Source organism: Rana temporaria, chromosome 3, assembly GCF_905171775.1.
Source record: "Rana temporaria chromosome 3, aRanTem1.1, whole genome shotgun sequence".
Taxonomy (NCBI): Eukaryota; Metazoa; Chordata; class Amphibia; order Anura; family Ranidae; genus Rana; species Rana temporaria.
The window spans coordinates 137,351,101-137,364,041 of record NC_053491.1 but is presented as its reverse complement, the minus strand read 5'-3'; the positions used below and the strand labels follow the sequence as shown (position 1 = coordinate 137,364,041).

General features: G+C 41.2%; 1 protein-coding gene across 3 annotated transcripts in view; it reads left to right on the top strand.

Moving 5' to 3' along the window:
• The window catches only part of PHTF2 (putative homeodomain transcription factor 2), a 165,579-nt gene that overhangs the window by 96,575 nt on the left and 56,063 nt on the right, over positions 1 to 12,941 (top strand). For 2 of the 3 annotated variants that reach the window (XM_040343464.1, XM_040343465.1), the window contains 3 exons: positions 526 to 690; positions 4,388 to 4,598; positions 6,387 to 6,545. In XM_040343464.1, coding sequence (XP_040199398.1) covers positions 526 to 690; positions 4,388 to 4,598; positions 6,387 to 6,545 — 535 coding nt within the window. The remainder of the gene's footprint in view (positions 1 to 525; positions 691 to 4,387; positions 4,599 to 6,386; positions 6,546 to 12,941) is intronic. The other variant, XM_040343466.1, reaches the window with a different exon arrangement.

Genomic DNA, 12,941 nt, shown 5'->3' with positions numbered 1-12,941 from the left:
GTTACCAACCCTCCCCCTTACCCCCTCATTAATTAATTGCCCATTTTTACTTTTATATGAATCCAAGATCATGTGACATTCCTTTCATCTGTTTACTCCCTGGGGTCCTTCTTCAGGTGTCCACATCACTACCTACATGCTGTGGACACCTCCAGTTTGTGGGGGTAACACTTCTATGAGCTGGGTCTGCTGTCATAGGCACCAGAGCTAGGAGAACTCACTGGTGTGGCGAGGGAACCAGTGCCCAAGATAATAGGCAAGAAACCATACCTGTTCCCCAGGGCAGGAAATTAGCTTGGTGTCAAGGACCGCCATTTATACTGCTAGTGATTGTTGGACAAATCACCTATCTGTAGATTATGTATTAACTGGGTATAAGGTTACACAGTGGCAACCAAAAGGCTTCAAGGCTTTACTCATGTACTTTAAAAACATCAATAAATCTAGGCCATAAATCATTGTTTTACTGCCGCAATGCAAGTCAATGATGAAGGTCCTTCGACTTTTTGATCTCTTCTGCTGAAGGAAATTAAGAAAAGCAGCACATTTGGAAGTACATAGGGAAGGCGATGGCTCTAGTACTACAGATAATACACAGGAGGGAACTTTGCAGAACTACGGTACAAGCTCCTCTTACAGTATTGGCACAGTCTTCAGAGATATCTGGCATGCTGCTTTCTTTTTATCAGGGTTTGTATTTTTTTACAAGCTATGTATTTCAGTAGAGATGCAATATCCCTTCTGGAAATCACTGATATCGTTTCTGGGTCCCCCACAGAAATGCGAATCGTAGAGGAACAAACATTCATTGCAAAGTGAGGTGGATAACTTTGACAATAACATGAAAAGTCATACATGAATTGGCTCTGCCAATAAATCTTCTAAAATATCGTCTTCATTATAAATTGGTAATTCTTTGTCAAACCTAAAGACTAATTTGCAGAAGAAATACATGTGGCCATTGATTAAGAAGATGATATTGAAGAGTGAGCGGAAGACATTAGTTGGATTATTTAGGCATTTGATCTTGAAATTGTATCTGTTTAAAAATTTAAGTGTCTCGGAAACAGGAAAACCATTGGCAAAGCATCTCATACATAGTTTATGGGTGACAGGTTTAGATGTCATTTCTGTGAGTAGGGAAGACTCATGACCAGAAGAAGGGATATTGCGTGCCTCATAAATGTTGTCCTGTGTCTTCGTCATATAATCATGTAGCTTGTTTATGCCTGTGTTCTGCTAACATAAGTGCTCCAAAAATTCTGATATTTTTGTGATTTATACTTTAGCACCAGAACTCCACATGGTAAAAACTTTTTCCCCAATTATTATATTGCAGTTTCATGAAAAAAATAAATGCTGCAATGATTAACACATACAGTTTTGAGTTATTAGGAGAAATATGTTTATTTAGGGGTTGACCTGCAATCTGTTATCAAGATGTGTGGGTTACTTGCAAACAGTTGACAGCTGTTAAGTATTAATTGCTCTTCACTTAATACGTTTCACGAGACAGAATTGTATTTTGCTATTGATATGCCAAAACATGTCCTTGGCAAAACGAATCCTGTCTTCCAGTGGTAATCTGTGGGTTTCCCAATTTCTTTTTTTTTTTTTTTACATTACAGTGCCTTAAAGTATCCATACCCTTTTAAAATTGTCCACATTTTGTTATGTTACAATCAAAAAACGTGAATGTATTTTATTGGGATTCTTTATATTAGACCAACACAAAGTGGCACAATTGTGCATTGGAAGAAAAATTTTATAAATTGTTTTCAGATTTTTTTTTACAAATAAATATCTGAAAAGTGTGGTGTGCATTTGTATTCAGTCCCCTTTACTCTGATATCCCCAACTACAATCTAGTGTAACAAATTGCCTTCAGAAGTCACCTAATTAGTAAGTAGAGTCCACCTGTGTGCAATTTAATCTCAGTATAAATACAGCTGTTCAGTGAAGCCCTCAGAGGTTTGTTAGAGAACCTTGTTGAACAAACGGCATCATGAAGGCCAAGTAATACACTAGATGGGTCAGAGATAAAGTTGTGGAGAAGTTTATAGTAGGGTTAGGTCATAAAAACAAATATCCCAAGCTTTGAACATCTCATGGAGCACTGTTCAATCCATCATCTGAAAATGTAGAGTATGGCACAACTGCAAATCTGCAAGGCTGTCTAAAATATTTCACACTCTAGATGTGCAAAGCTGCTAGAGACATACCCAAAAAGACTTGCAACTGTAATTGCAGCGAAAGATGGTTCTACAAAATATTGCCTCAGGAGAGGTAAATACAAATGCATGCCACACTTTTCACATTTATTTGAAAAAATATATATCTTGGGGGTTGGCATAACATTTAAACTATTAAAACCATTTGTCATTCCACTTCACAATTAAGTGCCACTTTGTGTTGGTCTCTCACATAAAATCTCAATAAAATACATTTACGTTTTTGGTTGGAACATGACAAAATGTGGAACATTTCAAAGGTTATGAACACTTTTTCAAGGCACTGAATGATGACGAGGCTTGACTTAATAATGTTCAATGTTTTAAGTTGGTGGCCCTTGAGCATATATGCACAATGCTAAAGATGTTTTCTTAAATGGATTTGGTCATGTGGCAAATTAGGACTATGGTTACTACGCTTATTTCCATTTCTCCATTGCTGTAAATTTTATCAGAGTTTTTGAGCACCTATATTTTTTGTGTGTGTTTTTTTTTTTTGCTTTCATTTAATGTTGCGCCATAGTTTTAACATGTTAAATAATGTGACGATCATTTTATTGTCGACTATTTACATTTACCCAAGCCATGCTCTATTGCAGAGTTTGAGAAAAAAGCCAACATACTTACAAGCTTTATAAAACTACTTTTAAGGTATAACTTTACACCTATGCCACGTACACACGATCGGAATTTCCGATGGAATTTTCCGTCGGAATTCCGATGAAGCCGACTTCCGTCAGTCTTGCATACACACTGTCAGACTAAATTCCGACCGTCCAAAAAGCGGTGTAGTAAAACTCTACGACGACCCGACAAAAATTAAGTTCAATGCTTCTGCACATGCGTCGACTTGATTCTGAGCATGCGTTGTTTTTTCTCCGTCGGCGTTCCACATACACGATAGGAATTTCCTATGTTTTTTTTTTGTTTTGTTTTTTTCCATCGGAAAAAAATAAAACATGTTCTATTTCTAAACACAGATGGAAAAAAGTCAGATGGGGCCCACACACGATCGGAATTTCTGATGGAAAAAGTCAATCGGACTTTTTTAATCGGAAATTCCGATCGTGTGTACACGGCATAACATATATAAAATGCAAATTTTTTTTTTATATATATATATATATATATATATATATATATATATATATATATATATATATATATATATATATATTACAACATTTAATACAATGTGGATAGTAGCATTTGGTGAAAAATGCTCAATAGTGACATAATAAACAACTTAAACACTTTAACTAATATTTGTTATTAAACAAAAATCTGTTTTAAATTGTAATGGAGGCTGACATGGTAAAAAATCAACCATATTATAAATGACTAATTGAAAAATAAAATCATGCTTTTCATGCAATTTAAGTTGGCTTTTTTCCTTTTACTCCTACCTTAAAGGGGAGTTCCAGCCAATTTGTATATTTATTAAAAGTCATCAGCTACAAAAAGTGTAGCTGCTGGCTTTTAATAAACAGACACTTACCTGCTCCAGCGACGTGCCGGCCGGGGCTCCGCTCCTCTCCCACCCTCCACGACCGGCGTCTTCATTCTCAGTGTGGGCACCTGGCCGTGACAGCTTTCGGCTTCACGGCCGGGCACCCACTGCGCATGCGCGAGCGGCGCGGCCCGGCGCTGCGCCGTGTAATTGGCCAGGAGATCGCCTAGGACCTGTGACGTGTCCTAGGCGATCGCCTACAGTAGCCCCTTCCTGTAGGCGATTAAGCTTAGTCGCCTACAGGAAGGAGGAAGTGGGACAGGAAGTCCCACTCTTCCTGAAGCCCCCACTCCCCCCCCCCCCCCAAAAAAAATTACATGCCAAATGTGGCATGTAAGGGGGTGAGGAGTGGGATAAGCGGAAGTTCAAATTTGGGTGGAACTCCTCTTTAATAGTAAGCCGATCCAATATTAGACACAAATTTGAACAAAGTAAAACACAAAGGCCGGTTTGGGCTTGATGGTCACATAAACATGATTTTAAATTGTGTTTTTTTTTTTTTTTCATTTGCAATTAGGTTACACTTTTACACATTGGATATCAATTTTATAAACAAACTTTTCATAAAATTCATTCCTTGTGCATTGTGTTCTCTAAGAAGCCAAGCCTTTCAGAATGTTTAACAGTGACCACTTTTTCACTTCAGTTCAAAGAAGTCAAAAAATTCTATCGACAAATCTACAGAAACTGACAATGGTTACGTATCATTAGAAGGGAGGTTGACAGGTAAAAGCAGTGAAGATGGAGTACACATCCATGAGCCTCATAGTGAAACCGTCCATTCTGAAGAGACCACATGGGCAGCAGGAACTAACAGGACTCATCAAGCCAAGCCAATATACAACAAAACAAAAACCGTAAGTCAATATTGATCATGTTTTTAATGTATGTTAGTATTTGATTTAGACAATATAACAGGTATTGGCAGGATATTTTTATTTTCGACAGCTGTTTAAAGTAATATTTAAAGGCAATTTTTTTTAAAATAACAAATCTGTCATACTCGCCTGTTTTGTGCAGTGCTTTTGCACAGAGCAGCCCTGATCCTCCTCTTCCAGACCCCTCCCTCCTGCCCAGTGCCCCCAGAGCAAGCAGCTTGCAATGAGGGTTTCCGAGCCACTGCTGTGTGTGTCCATTCACACACAGAAACTGCAGCATGTCCCTGCCCCTCTCCGTTGGCTCACTGGCTGTGATTGATGACAGTGGGAGCCAATGGCTCCTGCTGCTGTCTCAGCCAAGAGGAGAGAAAGTCACTAGAGAGCCGAGGCACTCGTGCACATTGCTGGAGGAAGATCAGGTTTAGTTAAGTATTAGAAAGGGCTGGGGGAGCTGCTGCATAGAATGAATGAAGGTAAACATTCTTGAACCTTTAGAACCACTTTAATGCATACTTTGACCCACAGGAGATGTAATTTTGGAATTCAGTATTTAGTATTGTCTGGGTTAATGGTAATATTTTTTTTTTTACTCTTTATGCAGACTAACTGTAGAAACCCGATCTTTTTTTTTTTTTTGTGTGTGTCTGTGTGTGTTTTTTTTAGCTTGTTGTTTTTTTTTTTTTTTTTTTATACTATGAAGATGGCTATAGCCAATAGAGCTCTTTCTTCTAATGCAATGTTTTTTGACAAGTGAGTTTAATAACTATGTGGTAGCAAATAGACTATCTTAGGCAAATGTTGTTAAACCAAGGGGAAACATATTTATTTAAATCAAAAGCTCCCCCCCCCTTTAGACACTTACCTGAGCCTGATCTCAATCCAAAGCTGTGCCCATCTGTAGCAGCTCTTCTCCCCTTTCTTCTCACAGGAGACTCTGCTGCAACAGGAGCCATTGGCTTTTTCTGCTATCAGTCAAATTTTTTGAAGAGGGTTGGGCCGAGCAATGTTATGTGTGTCTATAGACGCACACCACCCAACTCGGGGTCAAGCCTGCCTAACTGTCCCTATAGCAAGCTGCTTGCAATGGGGGCACTCAGAGAGGAGGCAGAGTCAAGACCACTGCTAGTGGACCCCAGAAGAGTATGTTTGGGGCACACAGCGGGTAAGTATAACATGTTCATTATTTAAAAAATTATAACCAGTTTAAACACAGCTGACCCTGGTGCTATGTTTTTTCAGTCTATGTGCATATTTAAGGATATCTACTAAAGTATGTGTCACTTGTGAAAAGGATTTTTTAAGAAGCTTTTAATGCTAATTTATCATCTTATGCTTGTGAGTCCCTTTACTGTAACCTAATATGTGGCCTAGTCGGTGTCTGGGAAACAGATATGGTAAGCCAAGTAATGGACAGAGAAAGTGCGTATGGGTACATGTCAGTCACTGTATGCTATTTTTTATTACTTTGCTTGGACACATTTGGGTTGTCTAAGTGTTTGTCCATTTAAATGCTGGATGGAGGGGGAGAATGGCAATGCTGTGACTTGATGCTGCAGAAAATCTTATTTTACCCTCTATCAATTGGCCTGAGTGCAGTCTGTGGATACTCTTATATATGGAAGTTGTCAGCCACTGTAGCCCGTTCCGGCCAGATATGGTGAGGAACAATCTAGGTGTTTGGTTATTTTATACAAACCTAACTATCATTATTAGTTTTTATGTGTGTGACAATGAAAACCTTTCTAATGAAATGTGAATCTTGTGCAGGATGCGCAGAGATCCTTGGCTAATGTTTCTGATGAGGTTTCCAGTGAAGATGATCCCAGCACAGGATACATTGCACGGCGTAACATGGATCGGCCTCATAATGACAGTGTGCTCAGAAACAGAAAGTCTCATCATTACAAAAAGCACTATACAACTGAGGTATGACCTTAGTAGTAGTAGTTACTTCATTTTCAAATACATTTAGAGGGGTTTGTCTATGTTTAGGCATGTCTGTCTGTTTTTTTGCGTCTCAGGTAGCCTTCTCATTTCTTCATTGTGACCTAGGAATTTTCTTTTGAACAAGACCTCAGATTGTTTCGTAGTGGTTTACAGTTACTTGTTTGGGTAATCTCTCTTGTTCCTTAATAAAAGTGAAAGCTACAGTTTGTAGAAGGAAATTTACTTTCATTATCAGTTGCAAATATTTAATGGGTATGGTAATGCCTTAAATACCTTTCGATTTTTACTTTTCTAATCGGTTGTGTGGTTTATGGCAGAAAAGTACGAAGCCCTTTAAACTTGTGCTACTTGGACTGGCACGGTTTCAATTTAACATAAAAGACATCTGGTTAATTGAGCTTGAAAGTTTTTTGATTCCCTCTTGAATTGGTATGATTTAATATTACAAGTCTTATATGAATACCTGTGTGAGAACTTTATACTTGCAGTACATGCTGACTGCACAGCAATAATTACAGTGGGTATAGAAAAGACTTTCCCCCCCTTTCAAAATCATCAGTTTGTTGCTTTGCAGCCTTGTTTTTATCCAGGTGTATTTACTAGTGCAACTTATAACATCAAAGTGATAGATATAACGCCAACATGTCAGAATTTAACAAACAAATACAAACCGAATCACTGAGTTGGAAAAAGGATCCCCCTTGTGTCAGTATTTTGTTGAACCACCTTTTGCTTTAATTACAGTCTTTAGTCTGTTGGGACATGTCTCTACTAACGTTGAACATCTAGACTTTGGAATATTTGCCCACTCTTCTTTGCAGAGCTTCTCAAAATTCAGTTAAATGGGATGGTGACCGTTTGTGGACTGCAGTCTTCAAGTCATAAGTCTGGGCTCTGACAAAGCCATGCAAAGACATTCACGTTTTTCTCCTTCAACCACTGTGTGGTAATTTTTTCTGTGTGCTTTGGGTCATGTTGGAAGGTAAGCCTTCTTTCCATTGACAACTTTCTGGCAGAGGGCAGCAGATTTTCCTTAAGAATTTGATGGTGTTTTGCTCCATTGATTTTTATTCTATCCTGACAAGTGCTCCAAATACCGTAATACAATTTTAGTCTCATCTGACCTTAATACTATTTTTCTAATGTGATCTCAGCATCCTCAAGGTGCATTTAAGGTGGCCAGATGAGACTAAAATTGAAATATTTGGCCTCAACACCAAATGATATGACTGTCGGAAATGCAATACAGCTCACCATCCAAATAACACCACATATTACCATTCCTACAGTAAAGCATGGAGGTGGTAATATCCTGTTATGGGGGTGTTTCTGTGCAGCAGGCACTGAAGCACTTGTCAGGATATAAGGAAAATGAATGGGGAAAAATACCATCATTGAAACCCCATTGAAAAATCTGTGGAATGACTTGAAGACTGCAGTCCACAAGCGGTCACAATTAAAAATGTAACTGAACTTGAGCAGTTCTATAAAGAAGAGTGGGAAAATATTGCAAAGTCTAGATGTGCAAAGTTAGTAGAGACATATCCCAACAGTCTAAAGGCTTTCCTTTTTTTTTTTTTTTTTTTTTTTTTTTTTTAATCAGATTGTTTTTATTGAGATTTATCAAACACACACAACAAGAGCTTGAGGGACTAAATTTGTAAATTTGCAAATCAACAAAATGTGATTATTTTAAGGGGTAATGCTTTTCTATACCCGCTGTGTATGTGTGTGTGTGTATGTGTATATGTGTGTATATGTATGTGTGTGTGTGTGTGTGTGTGTGTGTGTGTGTGTGTGTGTGTGTGTATATATATATATATATATATATATATATATATATATATATATATATATATATATATATATATATATATATAATATATATATATATATATATATATATATAATATACATGCATGCATGCATACATACATACAGTCCAAAAGTTTGGACACACCTTCTCATTCAAAGAGTTTTTTCTTTATTTTCATGACTATGAAAATTGTAGATTCACACGGAAGGCATCAAAACTATGAATTAACACATGTGGAATTATACATAACAAAAAAGTGTGAAACAACTGAAAATATATTTCATATTCTAGGTTCTTCAAAGTAGCCACCTTTTTGCTTTGATTACTGCTTGGCACACTCTTGGCATTCTCTTGATGAGCTTCAAGAGGTAGTCACCTGGCGCAGCACCCCATCACTCTCCTTCTTGGTCAAATAGCCCTTACACAGCCTGGAGGTGTGTTTGGGGTCATTGTCCTGTTGAAAAATAAATGATGGTCCAACTAAACGCAAACCGGATGGAATAGCATGCCGCTGCAAGATGCTGTGGTAGCCATGCTGGTTCAGTATGCCTTCAATTTTGATTAAATCCCCAACAGTGTCACCATCGCACCTCCTCCTCCATGCTTCACGGTGGGAACCAGGCATGTAGAGTCCATCCGTTCACCTTTTCTGCGTCGCACAAAGACACGGGTTGGAACCAAAGATCTCAAGTTTGGACTCATCAGACCAAAGCACAGATTTCCACTGGTCTAATGTCCATTCCTTGTGTTCTTTAGCCCAAACAAGTCTCTTCTGCTTGTTGCCTTGCTTTAGCAGTGGTTTCCTAGCAGATATTTTACCATAAAGGCCTGATTCACACAGTCTCCTCTTAACAGTTCTAGAGATGTGTCTGCTGAAAAAGGTGGCTACTTTAAAGAACCTAGAATATGAAATATATTTTCAGTTGTTTCACACTTTTTTGTTATGTATAATTCCACATGTGTTAATTCATAGTTTTGATGCCTTCAGTGTGAATCTACAATTTTCATAGTCATGAAAATAAAGAAAACTCTTTGAATGAGAAGGTGTGTCCAAACTACAACTACTATATACTTTACCTGTAAACTTTAAAAGCAAGATTCACCCAAGTTATATTTTAAATGTGAGTCAAGGCTGGTGATTTGAAGCTTGCAAACAAGCAAATCACATCAGTTCAACAAGCCAAAGGTGAGATATGGGCAACACATTTTCATTTATACTAATGGCCATTGCGAAGTTTTAAAACGTATACATTTTCACATGCTTATTGTGAAAGCAGTGTCCCATAAGTCAGAAATAACTTGTGTTTTGGGGCCTAAAGACATTGCACGGTGGTTAACATAATGACAGAAAAAGAACACCAATGTGACAAAACACTACTCTTCCCTCAAAGCTACTTCCAGATGAGTTTTAATCATGGGGATTAAAATTTAAGTTATCGGGGCTATTAGTCATCTGTTGTCCAAAAATGTGCATGTAAATGCTTTTGAAGACAGCATTTACATGCACATTTTTGGACAACAGATGACCCTAGATAAATGGTGTCTAGGGTAAAAAATTCAAAATGTCTTCCAAAGTAATAAATTGTCCAAGTTGCCACCTCTGAAAGGTTTTGGGACTTGTTCTATAAACATGGCATGGAGCTTGTGAACCTGATGGTTGTGATGTTTTGCAACTGGTTTCTTTTCTTTGCTTGTTTTTTTTTTTTCCTCTGACCAGTTTTATATCACCCTGATGTGTTTTTTAAATATTGTGTAGACCGGGTAAATTTCTCTCATCGTCCATGGATGGACACCGCTCCTTAAATCTTGACAAGTGGGTTATGTTCCTGTTCACAGGAGAGGACTAGGCAGAAACATGTTAGATAATTAAATATATGTTACTTTAACAGAGTTGAACAGCCCCGCCCAGGGGCGGTCCCTCCAGTCATAACCCTCCTCCCTGCAGTATGCAGCCTCAGTTTCTTTCTGCCTAGCAAAGGAGAAGGACAACTGTCGGCTAAGAGACATGCTGGATATTATAGATCCTTGTAGTCTCCTCAGTCCGGCCTGTGAGCGTGAGCACACCTTTGCAAAGAGGCTGGGTCTGCCACGACATACCCCATGGCTCCTGCGGTGGCCAGTGATCTTTGGCTCCAGGGTCCACATATGACTGGGCTGTGGTGTTGTCTCTGGACCGGGCCGACAGCTAATCCTAAGCGGTGTATGCCTGTCAGGAATGTGTCAGTGGGTCCTCGCATGGACGGGTAAGTACAGTCCTTCCCGCTTCGGCGGGTCGTTAAGGCTGAGCATTCCTGGGGTTCAGGGGTTCTCCTGTCCTCCCTTCCCTGCTCTCTGTCATTTTTCCCCTCTGCTGTTCTATTGCTGCCAGGGTGGATCTGTGGGGGGGCTCATTTTCTCACCAGGGGACTGTGGGGTTTCTGGGCCTGTGTTTTTTCTGTGGGGGGGTGTTTGCTTCAAAAAGGCCTCATTAGGCCTTCTCATCCACGTTGCGGCGTTTTGCCACAATTTTTGCAGTGCCGTCGCCATTTCTTTGTAGCCTGCTGTTACTATTGTAAATTCCCATTGGTGGCCATTTTGTTGTGGTCGCGCTATGGCGCAGCTTACTATTGCGGTTGGCCATTTTACTGTGGCCGTTCCCTGCTCTATCTGTGGCGTCCGGCGGCCATTTTGGAGGTGGTTTTGGCCTGTAGTGCTGGGCTTATATAGCGCACAGCACAGTTTTCCTCATGATTTTTTGATCAGGCTTTACCTCACAGCATTTCTCCTCACACACGCGCTGTGTTCTGAGGGTAGGCAGCGGCGATGAACGGTCTCCTCCGGTGATTGGCGAGTCCCCTGGGTAACCCCCCAGTCAGCGCAGCAATGATGGTGGGATTTATTCAGGTCTGAAATGGGTCTCTGAGAGCTGTTTAAATGGAGTCAGTGTCTGGTTCTTCCTCCCCAAGACATGCCAGAGGTGGCAGCTGGGGCTCCTGCACCTGCTTTTTATAGACACTTCTTTAGTGCGGCGTTAGGGGGGGTTAAAAAGTGCCCCCTCCCCCACCATCCCCTGGGGACTGCTCTGCCTCAGACCGGGACCTGGCTGTCTCGTCCCTGGTTCTGTGTGGTCTGTGTAAGTTGACCAGGACCTTTCTTGTGAGGCCGACTCCTCACTTGGGTCAGTTACAGGGTACTTGTCAGTGCGCTTATTGATGCTGTAAGAAGCTTGCTTATGCTGTATTGTGCAGCGGAGGTATCCTCTGTGGGCTCGGTCTTTTTTGTGCACACAATTCAGGCTGCTCTGTGAAAGTTTTTCCTTATATGTCCCTTTCTTTTGACAAGTTCATTGATAAGGCATGGGAAAGGATGCAGAAGTCCTTGTAGTTCCTCAGCGCCTGGCGGTTCGGTACCCCTTTGAGGAGAGTTTTAAAAAAAAGTCTTCTCCTCAGGTAGTGGCCCCCTGGTGCCCCTGTTAAAAAGGGGTGACCACTCTCCATATAGAAGGGACCCCTGTCTTCAAGGTCCATACTGATGGGAGGTCAGAGGCGCTGACCCGCTCCATCTTAACCATGCTGGGGTCTGCATCGCGGCCTGTTGTGGCTGCAACCTTGGTGTCTCAGACACTCCCTGAATGGGTAAGGTTTCGCACCAGACTGTGGAGGAGCACCAGCTCCCTCCCTAATTTGTTAGACTGGCCGACCAGTTGGTCCAGGGCCTTGTATATGTCTGTGATGCTCCACGGGATGCAGCATCCTTGATATCCAGAGCCTCTGTTTTGGCGGTGGTTTTGCGCAGCCTGATTTGGCTGAAATGCTGGTCTGCTGACCAAGCATCCAAAAAAGCCCTGGCTGATTTACCTTTTAGGGGTGGGTGTTTTTTTTGGTACCTCATTGGATGACATTATCAAGAATGTCACCGGGGGTAAGAGCACTCTCCTCCGTCAGTCCACCAGGGGAAAGGAGCCACGCCATGTGCCGGGTCCTTCATTCCCCGCTCAGAAGCGCTGTTTTTCATCAGTCAGGGCCCGCGGGTAAACCCTCCCAGGCCAACAAAGGCTCAGCTGGGGGACGGGAACGCCCCTGGGTGTGCAAGTCGACCACGTCGGCACCCAAACCAGCCAATGTATGTAGCCTTCCCCTGCCCGTCTCATGGGTGGGGGGACGGCTTTGCAGGTTCACAGCTTGGTGAACCTCCCTGCTCTCCGACCAGTGGGTCTGCGAGGTGGTCTCTTCGGAGTACTAGATGGGGTTCTTTCCGACCAGTGGGTCTGCGAGGTGGTCTCTTCGGAGTACTAGATGGGGTTCTTTCCTATCCACCGTACAGATTCTTTCCCTCAAGTCTCCCTCTCCTTCCGGCTTGTCGGTCTGCCCTGCTGGGGCAGTGTAGGACTTGCTAAGCTGCGGGGTAATTTTTCCCGTCCCGCAGGATGAGCGGTTTCAGGGATTCTATTCAAATCTGTTTGTGGTCCCGAAGAAGGATGGAGTCTGTCCAATTTTTGGCCTCAAAGCCCTAAATGCCTTTGTGAGAGTAAGGTAGTTTCTCATGTAATCCATTCGTTCGGTGGTAGCTGTGCTTCATAC